Source organism: Bos javanicus, chromosome 1 (genome assembly GCF_032452875.1).
Source record: "Bos javanicus breed banteng chromosome 1, ARS-OSU_banteng_1.0, whole genome shotgun sequence".
Lineage (NCBI taxonomy): Eukaryota > Metazoa > Chordata > Mammalia > Artiodactyla > Bovidae > Bos > Bos javanicus.
Genome location: NC_083868.1, coordinates 157,042,894 through 157,062,013, shown reverse-complemented (window position 1 = coordinate 157,062,013; position 19,120 = coordinate 157,042,894). Strand labels below are relative to the sequence as shown.

The following is a 19,120-nucleotide window of genomic DNA, read 5'->3' as shown; positions in this document are numbered from 1 at the left end:
ATGATGCTGAAGCCCCAATACTCTGGCCACTTGCTGTGAAGAGAAAGACTCTGATACTGGGAAAGATTGAGGGCAGGAGAAGAGGATGACAGAGGATGAGAGGGTTGGATGGCATCACCGACTCAATGACATTAGTTTAAGCAAACTCTAGGAGACTGTAAAGAACAGGAAAGCCTGGTGTGCTGCAGTCCATGGAGTCAGACACGACTTGGCAACTGAATATAATGCAGATGCAAAAAGATAAAGAAGCAAACAAATGTACAGATTACAATTACACAAACAAGTCTTTCTTAAGGCTCACAAGTGAAGGGCAATAGTGGAAAGCTTACTACAGGAAAAACACAAGTTATTCCAATTCACATTTTCTAGCTGCCTTTTCTTTCTCAGTTTAGGAAGCAACTTTAGTATCTACATACATGTAGTATTCTATTTAACTGTGTAATTTCTCCCTCTAAGAAAATGTCCATAAATAACTTAGTTGATATGGGGAGCAGGCATTTAATGCAACGTACATGACTAACCACTTGTGTGAAAACCAGAAAATGCTGGGGTAGTTAAGCAAGAATTTACCATACAGAATTTAAAGAAACATAGTTGTATTAATAAATGCTATCTACTTGAAGTCCATTTTTAGGAAGGCTCAAATTTAGGAAGCAGTTGCTCATAAAGCATCTTTTTTACATCTTATTTGCTCTTACAATCTTCAGTAAGAAATTTCCAAGAGAAGAAAATCTGGACATAAAATTCTTTAACACTGTCAAATCCTAAAATGCTATGCACTTGGTAGAACAGTCACAATTCTAAAGTAATGCCATGTCATGACAATACCAGAAAAATAGCAACAGTAATAAAAATGACTCAGCAAAAAGTAATAGTGGTGACAAGAAAGGTAATAGCTAACATTTAATAAAAAAAAACCCGTCAAATTTAGGAGGTATTATTTTCATTCCATATTAAGAGTAAATAAAGCTGGGTATGATTTGTGTGAGATGACGTAGCTGGTATGTGCTGGAGCTAGAATTTTAAATCAAACAATGTGGATACAGTCTGTCCCCAGGCCACACCCCTTTCTTAACCACAACGCTTCACTCCATAAACTGGTAAGGTAAGGTAAAACCAACAACAGTATCTTTGAAACTAACTTTGTTTTTCTTAATTTTTAATAATAACTTTTGCCCCATTAGATGTTTTGAATCTGAAAAGGAAAACAAGTCCTGGTAGCCAGGTAGAGGAAATTGGACAGATATTAAATAAAGTATAAACTTTGTCCTTCTAGTAAAAAAAAAAGTCCTGAAATAATTATGTAAACATTCTCTTTAGGGTTAATAACTGCTTCAAACAGCTTTAAACAGAGGGCACTTATTTTGTCCGTTTCGTGAATAACCAGTCCCTGACTACCTACGGCAACAGAGGGGAGCAGCCTCACTACAGACGACTGAAGACGCTGGTTATTTAACTCCTTTAAGTAAAGACAAGGCAGAGTATCCTTGATGGACAGGGAAGGACCATGGTTTTTGAAAGAGGCCTAGCAGATTAACGTAACCAGTATACAACACTTGTGATCCTCAAACTGGAGTAGTTGACGAACAGCATGGGTTTTTTTTTTTTTAATCCTACAACAATCAGTTAAAAAAAAAAAGCAATTATTCCATTTACTGATTGTGATATCAAACGTTTCTCTCTCAAAAAGAGTCGAAAGACTGCATGCTTTTTCATTGTACATTTTAAACTGGCTCCGATTTACCCTGATGATCCACTTGCTTATAAACAGCATGCGAAAGTCTTTTTAAAAACAAGTATATTTTTGACACAAGGAATTCCCTAGAAATCTTTGAAGTCTTTAGGTGTTCAAGTTGTTAAGTGGAAGATGGCCAGCCCTATCACCCAATAAGTATTTACTGAAGAGCTTCTGAGGCTCCAGATGAGACAAGAAGGGAGGCAACCACCTGAGCCTAAAGCGCCCCGCACACCTTAGGGCTCGTCTCAAATGGCAGGAGCACAAATGTCACGCAGCCTTTAACTCCCGCCATAAGTTAGAACTCCCCAAAGCACTAAACCCAGCATCCAACTACCCATCTCATTATGAGAGCTAGAGAATCAAGGGGCAGGGGTGGGGATATAGGGAGACAACATGGATTCTTGTTTTCTTAAATCAAGCCATCGTGTATAAGAACCACCACAAAAAGAGAAGACATCTTAATGTTCTTGATCACTATAAGGTTCTAGAATATACAAATTCAAGAGTACAGTATATATTCCACCTTACAATGCAATTAGGGAAATTTTAAGTGAGCTCTTACATGTTACTAAACATAAATAGTTAAGTCTAAAATAAAGAATAGATGAAACATAAAAACATCTGGCCAGGTTCATTTTTAGATAACTCCTCCCACACATAAGCCAAACAAAAATACACATTACCTACAAGTTAATAGATCTTAAACAACTCAAACCTTGAAATCCTTAGATGCTTCTAGTCCTTCAGAGTGAAGAGCTGTTTAGCGAAGAGCATAAAAGAACAAGTGTTCACTCTGTAAACAAGTTAATACATCTTATGCCTTAAACACGTTAATTATCTTTCAAAAACAAACAAAAAACCAGGACTAATATGTGGTCAACATAATAAAAAGGTATTCAATAACCATTAAGACAGAAACTTGGATGTAAATTCCTTCTAAAGGTGGTTAAAAAAGCCAGACTCAATCTGTACAAGCACAAGGTATTAGAAGTTTTACGTGTTAGAATGAAAACTTTTTGACAATTTCATTAATGAAATGTAAACAATCTAATTGGTATTAAATGGAAACAGAGATTATATACACACACTCATACACACATATCAAAGGATATGTATATTTATGATGCATTGACACGGGGTTAAACTTTTCTTTTAAATGTCCTTCTTGAGATGTCATTAGGAAAATGTACTCTTAGAAGGTAATTGGGAGTATCCATAATAAAAACAAATATTCTACTCTTGGGCTACATTTACCAGGACTTGAGTTCTTTACTACAGTACTTCACTGCTTTTGTTATTTTAATATGCACTGTGAAGGCAGGGAGGGTAAGAATATATCAAGTCCCAAACATATTTTGGCCCAGGTGTTTAGCCTACAATGCACGTGTATTTTGAGAAATGCTGCAAGCAACAATCACTTGCCAAAAAGTAGTTATAATAATTAACCTTTTGTACCAGGTGAAGGTGGGTGGGCAGAGTCTTGAAAGTCTTTAAAATTTTTCCTACCATATGGGCTGGGTGTCCCTGGTGGCTCAGCTGGTAATCTGCCTGCAATTCAGGAGACCTTGGGTTCAATGCCTGGGTCCGCAAGATCCCCTGAAGAAAGGAATGGCTACCCACTCTTTCTTCTTGCCTGGAGAATTCCACGATAGAGGAGCCTGGTGGGCTACAGTCCATGGGAATGCGAAGAGCCAGACACAACTGAGTGACTAATATACTATGTGGATGTGGACTAGTTACTTCTGGTCCAATTTGTTTTCTGGAGGAGGCTAAAGCTTGAGAGGTAATATTTCATTACTAAACCACATATACACAGATACATTAACAAGGAAACAACAAAGAATGTGTGATATACTGTTCAACACAATTTTTAAGGATACCAAGATTTCTGAATCAAAATAAAAAACTCATGTAAAGGACTGTATTTTTGATGCTCATTCATTATAAATAGATATGAAGTATTAACAATAAAATAGAATCACACTGTAACATGACACCCAAACACTGGGGCTGGCTGTCACTCGTTACACTGCTGGTCTGTTAAACAGGAAATAGCCGTTGTCCACTGTATTTCCTACAGAAAAGTCAGAAGATAGCCGAGTTTTGTAATTTATGTTAAAGGAATAATCTGAAATCATAAATATAATTCTCAGTGTACTTACTTGAGATCATATACTCAATGCACAGCCTAAGTTATGCTTTTAAAAGATGGACTCCCAAGAAGTTGCTACATGCCAAAGAATATCTGCCTTACGTATTTCAGAAGTTAAAAAAAGTATTTGACTTTTTAAAATATGAGGTTAAAAATACATTCGTGAACACCTGAAAAAATATGGTCCTGCTTAATTACACACCTCTTGCAAAACAGTGTCAATCTTAAAGCTGTGTGGTTCCTCTGACATTACCTAATTCAAAAGCTTCATTTGACACATTAAGCAGGACCAAAAAGGGCTTTGCCCCACTGCTATACCCAGGTGCTGCTGCTAAGTCGCTTCAGTCGTGTCCCGACTCTGTGCGACCCCACAGATGGCAGCCCACCAGGCTACCCCGTCCCCGGGATTCTCCAGGCAAGAACACTGGAGTGGGTTGCCATTTCCTTCTCCAATGCGTGAAGGTGAAAAGTGAAAGTGAAGTTGCTCAGTTGTGTCCAACTCTTAGCGACCCCATGGACTGCAGCCCACCAGGCTCCTCTGTCCATGGGATTTTCCAGGCAAGAGTTCAGGGATCTCGCTTCTCATCTCTTCCTAGTACGGCACTGCTGGCTGTGTCCTCTTGGTCCCGCACGTTCCTTCCCCTCAGCGTGAACACCGTCCCTGTAAGCAGTCTTGATGTCACCTCTTTCCCCTTTTCTTTCACTTTCTCTCCAGGTCTCATTTCCCTTTCATGTCTCTCTTCATTAATCACTCACTTCTTCTCTTCCCTCACCCTAGGAGCATTCTTTAACATATTTAATAAAATGTAACTAATTTTGCCAATCAGTGTAATTTGTAAATAGTCCAGTTATTTAGAATTTTAATCGTAACTCTTTTCCTCTTTACTTTTACTATTTTCACCATTCATTCTAAAGCCAACACAATTCAGCAGACATCGGATAATTTGAAAACACTTTTAAACAGTATCAAGAAAGATACCAATCAAATCTGAGACTTGGGACACTGATTCTACTCATGTTTGCATCTGTATTTTATCATCTTGGAGATAACCAGGAAATCAAAATATTAAAACACATTATCTTATCAAAAAATCAAGCTATAAAGTTTGAGTCTGCAGCTCAGCTCTTTTACTCACTCTGTGACCTATTTAGTTACCCATCATCATACAATCAGAACTGCAAAATCTTATTTGTCAATGTATGAGTCAATTAAATGAAGAAACGATAAAAGAAAATCTCACCCCCAATGGTACTCTCTTGAAATTCATGAAACTGGCCCTTCACAAAACGAAGCACAAGGCTTGATTTGCCAACAGCAGACTCTCCCAGAAGTACTAGTTTGAACTGGCATATTTTATTTCCAGTATTTGGCCCGTTGGGTCTTGTTGCTCCTCGATTAGCCATGTCCAAATTTGAAAGAAGTCCCTAATTTCAGTTTCTTAAATGAACTTCCAGGACGCAAGGTGTCAATTCTTTTCTTTCTGGAGGTAAAGAAACCTGTAAAAAAAAAAAAACAAATATGAAGTAATTAAAAATACAAATCAGCATAACAAAGCAAACCTCATATTATCACTTTAAAATTTTGCCTGTAACACAGCAATACATGACAATTATAGCCTCTACTGGACACTGTCATTTACTTTAATTCACTGCCTTGATTAATAAGTAAAGTTATGAGCTTTGAGCCTAAAATCATTCTGTAATTTTTAAGGCTCTGTAAACACTTTAAACCTAACCTTTATTAAAGACTCAATTTTGTGCCAGATGGTTTTAATTACTTAACATAGCCACTCAACAATCCTGTAATGTTACCTATTCCAATCCTTAAAAAATAAAGAAACAGGCATAGAAAGGTTAGGTGACTTGACTGAGGTCACACAGTTACTGTGACAGAGCTTCAACAGGGCTGAGTTTCAACCCATGCAAACTGAAAGGTGACTAGTTCTGGTTCTGGAACTAGATTACTTAGGTTAAAACGGTTTTGAGTAAAATTAAGTCAATTAAGGGAAAAATCTTAGAGCTTAAAACAGTTAAGTTCAATAAAAGTCAGCCATTATTATTTGAAGGCTCCTTTTAAATGGCACATGCTTTTTATTTAATGGTAACTTTAGAGCAATATTTTAAGTAGATCTATGTCTGGTGGCTAAAGGATTTAATACTGTATTCTCACGTTCTCAAATACATCATTCGTGCAAGTGTTAACCGCGGTTCTCCGTATGGTGAGTGAATTAGTGTCTTATTTACTTATACTCTTGTAGTTTTGGGGCTAACAATTAAACGTGTCATTATTTTCTATTTAACACACTTACAAAAAACTAGCTTAAAGCACAACTTCTAAGTCTTCTTTTATTATTTAATAATGATAATTCTCAAAGATATTAGCAAACTTTTAAAATATTATTTTCCAAGCTACTCACAAATCAATTGTAGTAGCTTTCTCCTACTTTTAATCAAAATCTGACCATGTGCTTAATAACATTAAATATGATTCTCCTTCTCAAGTCACTGTTAGATTTCATTTAGGTACCTCTTAAGAAATTTGTCTTGCCCATGAAATGAGTTTATACAAGAATCTCTCTTAACAATGAACTCATTAATAAACGTATCTATGAGACCATACATCAAGACAATAAAATCACCTCTACTTTATCTAAACGGCAGCACTGAAGACCTCTTATCTTTCAGTAATACATATTGTACCTAAAATATTTACAAATGAAATAATAGATCTGAGTTGCTCCCAAACAATGGGGGTATAAACAAAACAAGATAACTGAAGCTAGTTGATGGGTTCATTATACTATTCTACCTACTTCTGCATAAAGAATTTTCTGTGATTAAAAAAATGCTCCAATCTCACATCTATCCTCCCACCACTCCCAAACACACTCCATTTGGGGATCTAATTCGATACAGCTATACTAATTTCTGCTGGAGCAAATGCTTTCATTTCAAACTCTCTACTCCAGAATATCCAGTTTTCATAACTGCTGTGAGAAGAGAATATACACGTAAAATATTTCTGATACAGTGGTCAACACACAGCAGCGACTGAAAACAGGCAATTACAGAGCCCCTTTGATGGAATGACGACCGAACATCAACAGAATGCAAGTAAACTGAAAGTGCACCAACAGACTTCACGTATCACACAACGCAACTGAGACACCTCCAGCTTTACCTACAGAACAGCAAACTGAATCACTCATCAAGGACAACATGCTCTGAATTCCTACAGTCCTCCCTAAACTTCAGGGAAAACATCAGATGCTCATTAAAGGGGGAAAAAAAAAGATTTAGCTTTGGTTATAGTTCCAAGGACCTCAAACAAAAACATTAACTAAATCTAATTATGAATACAGTTAGCATTACATTAAGGTTAAAAGCTATATTTTGTAATATTCATTTGTATTCATTACAAACTTTTGTTTCCCAAAACCAAAGATTTTGCAGAAAATGCATTTTAAATCTTTTGAAAATAACTGCTATTCTGTAGTTAAAGTCCTTCTGGGTACTCTCTGATCAAAACTGAATTCATGACAGCAGCTAACATTTACTAGGCATTTATTTTATGCCAATCACCATTCCACGAATTAGGCTTACAGCAACCCTAAGAAGCTCTTACGATCCCCATTTTAAATTAAGAATCAAGTTTCTGAACTGCCCGGAATTATCGCAGTTGTGTCCATGTGGGTTTTTTCCCCCACTAGTTATGTGAAAGGCAACTGATTGGACACTTAGGCTCCACTTCAGCAAAAGACAAAAACCAAGTATGTGAATTATGACGTTCAGAGCTTAAAAAGTCTGCAAGTCTTCAGAGAATAGCCAGTTTGCAGGGAGGCGAACAGCAGAGCACGCTCAAAGGGCTCTACCGTCTGAGGGCTTCGGCGGCCTAGCTGTGTCGGGCTGCTTTCAAGCCGCACTTACCTTCCAGAGCTGAGACAAGAGCCCCTAGACAGCCGGGCTCCCCGGGCCGCCGCCTCCCTCCATTACCCGGCTCGGGGAGCCGGGGTGGGCGGAGCTCCCCGAATTCACACCTGCCAGAGGCCCAGGTTCCTCTTCGGGGAACACCTGAACCACCGGCAGCAGCTCCGACCGGCCAACAGGCAGGCCCGCCGGCCCGCGCGCATCCCTCCCCGCTCCTCCCCGAACCCAGCCCGACTCCGGCCGCGGACCCCTACCCGGCTGCCGGGACGGGGCAGCGGCGCCGCGGCCTCCGGGCCGCTCTCGGGGCGCCATCTTGAGAAGGGAACTGGGTGACACCCGCCGCTCCCTCGGCCGGCCCCCAAACCCTGGCCTCCGGGGCCCCTTCAGGGGGCCACCGCGGCCGCCGGGCGAGACGCCTCTCCCGGCGGCTTTCCGGTCCCGGGCCCCGGCGCGAGCAGGAAGGCTGGGGGCCCCTGTGACCCCAGACCCGCGGACCACTCGGGCTCTGACCCGCTTCGCGGGCGGAAGGCTGGCGGGGCTACCTGGGCTCGCAGCGCGCGGACCTGTGGCGCTGAAGCTCCGGCTGCAGGTTCCAGACGCAGCAGCGGCGGCGGCGGCGCGTCCTCGAGTCGCTCCGCTCCCCTCAGACTGGACGGTGCGGGGATCGCGCCGCGGTGCCGCCCCCGTCGGGCTCCGTCCCCGCCTCTCCGCTCCGCCTTCCCCTTTCCTTTCTCCTCCTCCTCCGCCGCCGCCGCCGCCCGGCGCTCGAGCTCCCACTGATTCTTCCTCCTCCTCCCTCCTCCCCTCAGGCCTGCCGCCGGCTCCTCCGCGAACCAAAACACAAACACTCCAGTCCCAGCGCGAGAGCCACTTCCGCCGCCGGGCGCCGGCCTCGCCGCCACGTCGCCGCACGTAGCGAGGAGCGCCCCTCCGTCACTTCCGCCGTCGCCCGCCCGCTCGCTCCGTCCGCGCCCCCGCCCGCGCTCAGAGCCCTCCCTGGCGGGGCGGAGCCTCTGGGTCACGTGATCCCGCCCGCCGCGGGGCGGCTCCAGCCGCGGGCCACCTCCCACCCCCGGAGGCCCCTGCGCGCGCCATTGTTGTTTGGCTGGATGCTTAGGCCTCCTTTGGTCCGTGGGCCGGGAACGGCGGGGAGCGCCTGTTTAGCTGCCCTGCTTTCGAGGGCACCTTGGAGAGCTCGGGCCGAAGTAGGGCGCGGTGTCCCCTGTCCCTTACCCTGCAGCACCGACTCTGCTAGGTCGGCAGACTTTTCTGGCAGAGAGAGCCTCCTGACGCGCGTCTTTGCGGGTGGATGGGTGGGTGAAGGCTGGTGAGGGGCATTTACTCCGGCGAGGAGGGTGTGACCCAGAGGTGTCTTCTTAGGCGGGGAGGTCTTCCATAATAACCTGCTTTCCCGAGAGTTTTACCAGTTTTTAGTGGAGAAGGGCACGTTATGAAATAATAGGTAGCTTTTACGGAGAATTCCCTGTCATGGGTTACTGTTTGTACTAAATTCTAAACAGGAATTAATCCATTTTTCTTCCTGCGCTAGGAGGCTTTAACTCTGAGACTAGCTTGGTTGTCCGACTTCTGCTTTGGAATATGACCTCCACGGAGTGGTCTCGCTGCTGTCTAGCACAGTGACTGACAGCCTGGAAGTCTCCAGTCATGTTTGTGGAATTCATGAATGTGCCCTGCCTGTTTAACTGGTAAAGAATTCGAGGCACGGAGATTGTGTAACTTGTCCAGAATCACGGCGGAGTAGGTGCTGAAATCGTCTTTAAATTGCAGACTGGCTCAGAGCCTGAGTTCTTAAGCACAGTTCCATTAAAGAACCCAAGACATGCATCAGCTTCCTTTGCAGGAAGTTAGAGAACTAACATGTTTGCCAGGAGGGAAGGGATAGGGAGTTTGGAATGGACATGTGCACGCTGCTATATTTTAAACGCACAACCAGCAAGCACCTGCTGTGTAGGGCAGGGAGCTCTGCTCAATGTGGGATGGCAGCCCCGCTGGGAGGGGAGTTCGGAGGCGAGGGCGTGTTCACCATTGAGTTCTCTCAGGCTTTTTGAAACTCCAGGGACTGTAACCTGCCAGGCTTCTCTGTCCATGGAATGTTCCAGGCAAGGAGACTGGAGTAGGTTGCCATTTCCTTCTCCAGGGCCTCTTCCGGACCCAGGGATCAAATACGAGTTTCTTGCGTCTCCTGCATTGGCAGGTGGATTCTTCACCACTGTGACGCCTGAGAAGCCCCTCTGGGGAGAATGAATACACAAGTATGTATGGCTGAGTCCCACTTGAAACTATCGCCAACATTGTTAATTGGCTGTACTCCAGTATAAAATAAAAAGTTAAAAAAAATTGTTTCACTACAATCTCAGACAGTCTGGGCATCTGAAACCAAAACAAAAATCCTTTTGGAATTTGGTAGAGTGTTAAATCGATTTTTCCTCAGGATGAGGGTTTTTTTTTTTTCAGTTTGCTGTTTATTATTTATAGCCCTGTTGTGAGGACATCAGTATTGACTGACAGCTGGGATTACGGACAAATCTTTCTTCAGTGCCACCTGTATTCTGGAATTAGTAGTTTAGGGTCAGGATATACATGATGTAAGCATTCTATTATAAAATGTGTTGTACTTGACAGATACAGAACACCCTTATGTATTGATTTATAAGGAAAATAAGATGAAAGTATTTTTAAATAAAAGTTCAAGTCACTCATGTTCCAAAGTTGGCGCCACTGTCTTCATTTTTATGCCATCCACACGTATCACAGTTTTATGTTGTCATTAGTTTGTTCTTGGGAATCAAAAGTCAAATGATTTATGTTGAAAAGCCTAACTCCTGTCTTCTGACTACTTAGTTCTTTTTCCAGTTCTTTTTCCTAGAGGTAGTGTTAACTTTGTTTTTGCAAAGTTACTGTTATATTCAACTCTATATATTTTCTCCATTTTATGCAATCTAAAACATATCAGATTCTCTGCGATATACTTTTTATTTTTCTCTTTATTACTGTCCAAGTTATCTATTGTTCAGAAACAAATGACTCCAAAGCTTAGTCATTTAAAAAATTATTGTCTCTTGGTTCTGGGGGTTGAGTGGGCTTAGGTGATTTTCTTATGTGATGGCAGGGGGTCAGTCCTGGGGCTCGCGTCACCTCAGCATGTCTGGGAGCTCAGCTCAGGCTGTCGGCCAGAATACCTGCCTATGGCCTGCCTCCTGGTTTTGGTTTCCTCACAGCATGTTGCTGGGTTCAAGCATGAATGTCCCCAAGATACCAGGCAGAGGCTGGGTGGCTTTTTATGACCTACCCCCAGAATTTCACAGAGATAGTAGTGATGCTCAAGTCACAGACTTGTACAGATTTGAGGAAAGAAAGCCAGTGTCATGTTTTAACAAGAATATGCATGAAATCTTGTGGCCATCTTGGAAAATACACTGAGTTTTCTAATCATTTTATGAAAAGTGTCCTCATTTTTCTTGGCTATATCAGCAGTCTATTGAATGAAACATCAATAGTTTTATCAATTCTAGTTTCAGATTTGCACAGTTTCATATTTTGGGGTGTTAGTGCTGCAGTGCTGGATAAAGCACAAATTGGAATCAAGATTGCCAGAAGTATCAATAACCTCAGGTAAGCAGATGACACGACCCACACAGCAGAAAGTGAAGAGGAACTAAAGAGCCTCTTGATGAAAATCAAAGAGGGGAGTGAAAAAGTTGGGTTAAAGCTCAACGTTCAAAAAACTAAGATCATGGCATCTGATCCCATCACTTCATGGCAAATAGATGGGGAAACAGTGACTGATTTTATTTTCTTGGGCTCCAAAATCACTGAGGATGGTGACAGCAGCCATGAAAGCAAAAGACACTTGCTTCTTGGAAGCTCCTTGGAAGAAAATCTAATACCTAGGCAGTGTATTAAAAAGCAGACATCGCTTTGCTGACAGGTCCCTATAGTCAAAGCTATGGTTTTTCCAGCAGTCATGTACGGATGTGAGTTGGACCATAAAAAAGGCTGAGTGCCAAAGAATCGATGCTTTTGAACTGTGGTGTTGGAGAAGACTCTTGAGAGTCCCTTGGACTGCAAGGAGATCCAACCAGTCCATTCTGAAGGAGATCAGCCCTGAATATTCATTGGAAGGACTGATACTGAAGCTGAAGCTCCAATACTCTGGCCACCTGATGGGAAGAGCTGACTCACTGGAAAAGACCCTGATGCTGGGGAAGATTGAAGGCAGGAGGAGAAGGGGCAGCAGAGGATGAGATGGTTGGGTGGCATCACCAACTCGATGGACATGGGCTTGAGCAAGCTCTGGGAAGTGATGGAGGACAGGGTAGCCTGTGTGCTGCAGTGACGGGTTCACACAGAGCCAGACACGACTGAATAACTGAACAACAGCAAAGTGCTGCAGTGAATAATTTAATTCATAAGTCATTTTTCATGTATTTCTGTAACAAGTTTCTCCAAGTTGATTGCTGTTAAAAGTTACATACTTTGTAATTCTGATACATTTTTCCACACTGCCCTCCAACCAGCAATGCACGAAATGTCTGTTACCCTATTTCACTAACTCGAGGTAGTGTCATACTTGTAGATCTTTGCCATTCTTACATACGTTGATCTCTGCATTTTTTGGTGTACATTTTTTCACATAATAGGGGTGAAGTCAATTATTGTTTACATTTTCTGTGAACTATAACCATGGTATTATATAGAATCATTTGCAGCAATCATACTGTTGTATTGTTTCATTTATTAATGATAGTATCTCTGTATTGTATTCATATTTATTTTAGAGATCCCCTGGAGTAGGAAATGGTAACTCACCCCAATATTCTTGCCTAGAACATTCCATGGACAGAGGAGCCTGGCGGGCTACAGTCCATGAAGTCACAGAGTCAGAAACGACTGAGTGACTAAGCATGCACACACGCACGCGTGTATTTGGGCTAAGGTACCCTGTGGGTGCTCAGGCAGCATTTTGCAATGAAGGTCATTTGAATCCTTGAGCAGCCAGTCTTTCGGATCAGCTCCCCAGTTACTAACCCTGAGAGCATTATGTGTCATATGTAAATGGTGTCTGTGGCACTTTATCCCCAGAGGTGATTCCAATACGGTGTGTTAGTCATGGTGATACCTGTTGAACAGTCCTGGGAAGAATCAGGAAATAGGATATGTCATATTAATTTTGGCAAATCAACAGTATGTCCAAAACGAGAGCTCTGCATCCCAAACGTGATTCTGCTTGATGACTGGTATTCACAGCCTCTCAGTCACCTAGACCTGAAAAAGTAGAATCATTTTCAGCTCTTCATGTCCATTCTATCAGCCAAAATTCTCTAATCCCCAAATCTGAGCTATATTCCCAAAGCCTGGGCCATCAAAGTATTCATATAAACTGGAGTTAATGCATACGCCTGCCTTTTCAATCCACTCCTACTCAGAAATATTCAGTTGCTACACAGAGTTTAGCAAAGTTCTTCAACTCTGGTCCCAGCCCATGTTTCTTTCATTCTAAGCGGCCCCTCCTCCCAATACTTGCCTTGTGCCCCAGTCGTACCATCTGCTCTGCGATCGCCATTTTTCATTTTGGCATCTTTGATCACTTTTTTCTCTGCGTCTGGAATATCATGCCCTCTCATCACTCAGGTCTCACCTTGGCCAGGTTGCAGGCTCCTTTGGATGGCATCTGAGGATTCTTCTACTGGAGCGATCTTATTCCTGTAATTTCATGGTACTTTACTCTCTATAATAGTTCTGATATCTGTCTGCGTTTTATTTTACAGTTAGAAAGTGTCTGCCTAGACTTTCCTCCTTAGGCTTTCATTCCCATTAGGATTTTAAGGTTCTTAGGGCCAGGACCATAATTTATTCATGATTTCAATTCCTCGCAGAGGAACTTGGTTGAAACAACAGGGACCACCAAAATATTTGTGAACTTAATTACTTTTTTTTGGCAGTGCCACATGGCTTGTGGGATCTTAGTTCCCCAACCAGAAATCAAACCCGGCCCTTGGCAGTGAGAGCACCAAGTCCTAACCACTGGACCACCAAGGAGCTCCTGAGTTTAATTACGTTTGGACTGGGGAACATCTGACTTAAGAAGACCTCGCAGGCAATACATGGATGCCGAAATTTATTCATTGTTAAGAACTCCCCATCATTGTTCTAGGCTATTGCTTCCTTATTCATTTCTTTTTACTGATTTTGTCTATTAATTCACCTCCTTCATGAGGGAATTTCCTGGCAGTCTGATCATTCAGTTCAGTTCAGTTCAGTTGCTCAGTCGTGTCCGACTCTTTGTGACCCCATGAATCGAAGCACGCCAGGCCTCCTTGTCCATCACCATCTCCCGGAGTTCACTCAAACTCATCATGTCCATTGAGTCAGTGATGCCATCCAGCCATCTCATCCTCTGTCGTCCCTTTTCCTCCTGCCCCCAATCCTTCCCAGCATCAGAGTCTTTTCCAATAAGTCAACTCTTCGCATAAGATGGCCAAAGTACTGGAGTTTCAGCTTTAGCATCATTCCTTCCAAAGAACACCCAGGGTTGATCTACTTTAGAATGGACTGGTTGGATCTCCTTGCAGTCCAAGGGACTCTCAAGTCTTCTCCAACACCACAGTTCAAAAGCATCAATTCTTCGGCGCTCAGCTTTCTTCACAGTCCAACTCTCACATCCATACATGACCACTGGAAAAACCCTAGCCTTGACTAGACGGACCTTTGTTGGCAAAGTAATGTCTCTGCTTTTCAATATGCTATCTAGGTTGGCCATAACTTTTCTTCCAAGGAGTAAGCATTAGAACTCCTCGTTTTCACTACTGGGGCCCATGTTCAATGTTCTGGGAACTAAGACCAGCAAGCCACAGGCCATGGCCAAAAAAAACAACACCACCTCACTTCATTCATGAATACATTCCCTAGTATTTTATAGTTTAGCCATAATGTTTGCCTGGGGAAGTGCTGCTCAGTGGCTGGCACTTCTAAGGTGCAGTGGTAATCTGGGAGAGCTGGGAATGCCACACTAAAGCTTTGCCCTGGTACTACCACTAACAATATGCTGTGTGTGTTTTTCCTAACCCAGGATACCTGAGGAGGACAGATAATTGGATACATTTTTGTATTAAATGTAAGATCCTACCAGTTGATAAAATTTCTCAAGGAAGCTACAAAATGGATAGAGCCTAAATACAGTCATACAGAACTCAGCACGGCGTTCGAGGGCTGCCTTTGCCCCCAAACCTCTAAACATGGACTGGAGAACTCCCAGTACCTTGCGTCTCTCAACCACCCACAACATTCCATGTCTTCTTCCTTCCCCTCCAGGAAATCTGTCTTCCCTTGACCGTGTAGCTGAAGAATGACTCTTTGCATAGATAGTGAGGAATGATAACGTTTGCTTTTAACTGGGACAGTTTGGAGAAAAAAAACGAAAGGTAATTCTGACAGAAGGCATTGCAGGCCTGGTGGCAAGGCAGTGAGAAAAAAGTGGGAACCTGAGCTGCTCAGGCTTCAAAAGCTCGTGTGTCTGCAGGGCACCTGCAGCCTCAGCTCAGTGTCACCCGCCAGGGGGTTGCTGAACCTGCTGATTCTAAAGGGGCTTCCCTCCACAGCACAGTGTTCCATTTTCTCCATAACACTCTTCACTCATCTTGTGAAATGACCTCATTCATTGGTTTACTTGGTGGTTATCTATCCCTTATTGTGGTTGTTTAGTTGAAAAGCTGTGTTCGACTCCTTTGGGACCCCGTGGACTGTAGCACACCAGGCTCCTCTGTCCATGGGATTTCCCAGGCAAGAATACTAGAGTGGGTTGCCATTTCCTTCTCCAGAGGATCTTCCTGACCCAAGGATCGAACCCAGGACTCTTGAATTGTGGGCAGATTCTTACCAGCAGAGCCACCAGGGAAGCCCCCAGTATATGTAGAACATGACAAATATTCAAATACGCATTCATTAAAACTTGAAAGAGTTTAAAGAAAATCCCATATGTAAGTTTGAGTTTGCCACATTATTTTTAAAATCCAATATTCGGGGCTTCGCTGGTGGTCCAGTGGTTGGGAGTCCATCTGCCATCGCAGATGACACCAGATTCGATCCCTGGTCCGGGAAGATCCTACATGCCTCTGGGAGGCTAAGCCTGAGCCACAACTACTGAGCCCTGGAGCCTGTGCTCTGCAACAAGAGAAGCCCTTCCAATGAGAAGCCCTCGCATCGCCACTGAAGAGTAGCCCCACTCACCGCACCTGGAGAGATGCCACACACGACGGAGACCCAGTGCAGCCAAAGATCACTAAATAAATTTAAAAATCCATCATGCATTATTGTATAACTCATTCCAAGCTTTAATATATTTACTTGAAATACTCTTTAAAGTACAGTTATTGAAGTGTAAGTCACACTTTTAAGATGGTCCTTACCACAGCTGCCAAACATAACTTCACAGATTTTTTTTAAAGGAGTTCTTAAGCACTGAGAGAACTACATGCAGTTCGCAGGTACTTTCACAAGCCAGGACGTAAAACAGGCGCTCTCCACCAGAGAGAGGGCTGTTCATTCCTTGAACAGGCCCTGTCGACAGTGAAGTCAACAGGCCCGCAGCGGGGAGGAGACCCCTGGCTGAACCCACCCTGAGGGGACCGCCTTGTGAGAAGCTGGGCATCATGTGCTCTAGAGCCCAGAACCACATATTTCAAGTACTTTTCTTGCCCTCCAGTCTTCTAAAGAGGGGTGGAAGGAGAGGGTACGAGAGGAGGCTAGGATAAGGGAGAAAGATGAGGAGAGATGGGGGAGAGGAGGGAAGAGAAGGGCGTGGCTCGCGCACAGAGCTGCGCTCCAAGCCCCGCCCCCGTTTCCCAGGTAACCGGGTAAACAGACCTTGCCTCCTCTTCCCTGCGAACCCCGCTAGGTGTTGAACGGGCAGGGACCCAGGGTGGAGATGTGCTCTTTTCTGAGAGTGCCGTCCCCCAAAGGGTTGGAGCCCTCCAAGGGGTTAGGAGCTCCCCTCCAGCCCGGTACAGCTTACCCCTCAGAGATGAGTGCCGTTGGACCGGGAATGACGGTGTCTGGGAGGAAATCTCCCCTGAGCATGGAGGTGGGACTCGCCCCGGAAGGAAAGGATGACTTAGAAGAGAGGAGAGTCTTCATGGGAACAACATCTCCCACGGAGCTGGGGCTCAGAGTGGGCTTAAGAAAAGATTTCCCATGTAGTAAGACATATGAGGAGAGGATGGCATCACCAGAAATAAGATCTCCATCAAGCAAGGGGCTTGAACTGAGATTGAAAAGACAGAATATTTCTAGGACCGTCATGGATGGGAGTAATTTAGGAGTCCACAGGGTCTCAGCCTCACAGGAAACAAAACCTCCTCTGAGTGCGTTGCCCGGAAGAGTGGGTTTAGAAAAGGAGCGTTTTCTGGCAGGGTATTGTCCAGGAAGGGTAACACAGCCTCCACTGGGCCAGGGGTGTGAAAGTCCACAGGCTTCAGGGGGCAGGAGATGTCCTGTGACTGGTGACCCTGAAGGGTTCGGGGCGTCAGTGAGCAAGCTACCGGCTTTGGGGATGGAGTGTAGAGGGGAACTGGGAGGAGAGTCCACCTGTGTGGTGAAGCCCAGCGCAGAGACAGAGCCTCCTGTGGAGGTGGACATGGGGCCCACCCGCCCGGAGGAGCCGGCTGAAATGGAGTCTCCAGAGCCCCAGATGGGCTTGGTGATGGAACCTCCTGCATGGCAGTTGGCCCAACAACCTGAGGAGCAAAGGGAAGCTGAGAACACTGAACCAGGAGTAGAACCTCCAGATCGCATCAGACCCATATACTCTGGGAAATTTTTTGATCGGATGCCTTGCTGGCCAAGTGTAAGTTTTTTTCCTAACACTTTCCCCCTTTCTTCTTTGACTTACATTCCATCCCTCAGTCTGCACCTTCTCAATCTTCTTTCTCCAGTACATGTTGTATCCTAGTATTCACGTAGCTTTTTTCAGAAACATTTTTCTTTTTCCATTCATTATTCTGTGACTTATTTGTTCTTTCAGTTAAGACTTGTGACCATTGTGCTGGGTCCAGGGCACTAACAAATGAAAAGCACGTGGTCCCTACCCTGTGGGTTTAGGTTGTCACTCCAATGATGAAGACGATAACTAAACAAATATTATGTAGATATCTATATGAATAGAAAACAAATGTGATTCTTCCTTAATAGAGGTTCACTGTAAACATGGAGCTCAATGGAAAATTTGGACAGTTTTGTTTGGAGGAGATGGCAAAGTCTTTACAGAGCTAGTAGTACTGGAGCTTATTTAGAAAGGGGACTTCCTTGGCCGTCCAGTGGTTAAGACTGTGACCCCAGTGCAGGGGTCATGGGTTCAATCCCAGGTTGGAGAATTAAGATCCTGCATGGACTGTAAGGAGATCCAACCAGTCCATCCTAAAGGAAATCAGTCCTGAATATTCATTGGAAGGACTGATGCTGAAGCTGAAACTCCAATACTTTGGCCGCCTGATGCGAAGAACTGACTCATTTGAAAAGACCCTGATGCTGGGAAAGATAGAAGGTGGGAGGAGAAGGTGACTACAAAGGATGAGATGGTTGGATGGCATCACTAACTCAATGGACATGAGTTTGAGTAAACTCCAGGAGTTGGTGATGGACAGGGAAGCCGGGCATGCTGCAGTCCATGGGGTCACAGTTGGACATGACTGAGTGCCTGAACTGAGTCCTTAAAAAAATGTGTCAGTATTTGTCAGTTGGGAAAAAGGGTTGAGGCACCTTGAGCCAAGAACGGCATACAGCATGGCCAAAACTTCTTGAGTCGGGAGGTATAAGCAATTCTGTTTAGCCAGCATAGCGGTAGGAGATGAAGAAGAAATCGAAAGGTCCACAACGTAGGAGTAAAACATGTGGGGAGAGAGCAGTGGTGGGTCTTCACGAGGGAGGAAATAAAGACAGTTTGCTTTTTGTAAAGATATATGTGTTATCAATAATAATGGTGGACTGGAAGGGAAAGATATTGAATAGTTAGGCTATTTCAAGGTAATGATGGCCTGAAAGTAATGCGGAGTTAGAAAGAATGGATAGGAAAGAGCCATTCTGAGAAGCTTTCAGGAGACGGTATTGTTAAGAATTGCCATCCAGTTGTGGATCTATGTGGTGAAAGACAGGGAAGTTGATGGACAACTTAGGAGTTTCTCTGTTGATAATGAGACATCTTCCGGTTTGGTGGCCCATGAGTATCTGGTGAACACCTGGAGCTTGCAGTCCTGAGTGTGAGACATCTGGAGGGTGCCAGATGAAACAGC

General features: G+C 43.9%; 3 protein-coding genes across 8 annotated transcripts in view; 2 read left to right on the top strand and 1 right to left on the bottom strand.

Moving 5' to 3' along the window:
- The window catches only part of RAB5A (RAB5A, member RAS oncogene family), a 33,483-nt gene extending 24,754 nt beyond the window's left edge, over window positions 1-8,729 (bottom strand). Inside the window, exons 1-2 of one of the 2 annotated variants that reach the window (XM_061425451.1) lie at window positions 8,360-8,729; window positions 5,132-5,387 (exon numbers count right to left, since the gene is read on the bottom strand). In XM_061425451.1, the coding sequence (XP_061281435.1) occupies window positions 5,132-5,294 (163 nt within the window). In that variant the 5' untranslated portion in view covers window positions 5,295-5,387; window positions 8,360-8,729. The remainder of the gene's footprint in view (window positions 1-5,131; window positions 5,388-8,359) is intronic. The other variant, XM_061425462.1, reaches the window with a different exon arrangement.
- LOC133253023 (proline-rich protein HaeIII subfamily 1-like) lies at window positions 6,977-10,546 on the top strand. Its single transcript, XM_061426170.1, has 5 exons — window positions 6,977-7,004; window positions 7,825-8,146; window positions 8,205-8,345; window positions 8,407-9,130; window positions 9,367-10,546. The coding sequence occupies exons 1-5, from the start codon at window positions 6,977-6,979 to the stop codon at window positions 9,418-9,420; spliced, it is 1,269 nt and encodes a 422-aa protein (XP_061282154.1). The 3' UTR covers window positions 9,421-10,546.
- A 6,143-nt stretch (window positions 10,547-16,689) lies between these two features.
- EFHB (EF-hand domain family member B) overlaps window positions 16,690-19,120 on the top strand; it is a 66,834-nt gene continuing 64,403 nt past the window's right edge. For 3 of the 5 annotated variants that reach the window (XM_061425402.1, XM_061425417.1, XM_061425425.1), the window contains exon 1: window positions 16,693-17,679. In XM_061425402.1, the coding sequence (XP_061281386.1) occupies window positions 16,762-17,679 (918 nt within the window). In that variant the 5' untranslated portion in view covers window positions 16,693-16,761. Of the gene's footprint in view, window positions 17,680-19,120 lie in introns of all 5 variants that reach the window. The other 2 variants (XM_061425427.1, XM_061425408.1) reach the window with 2 other exon arrangements.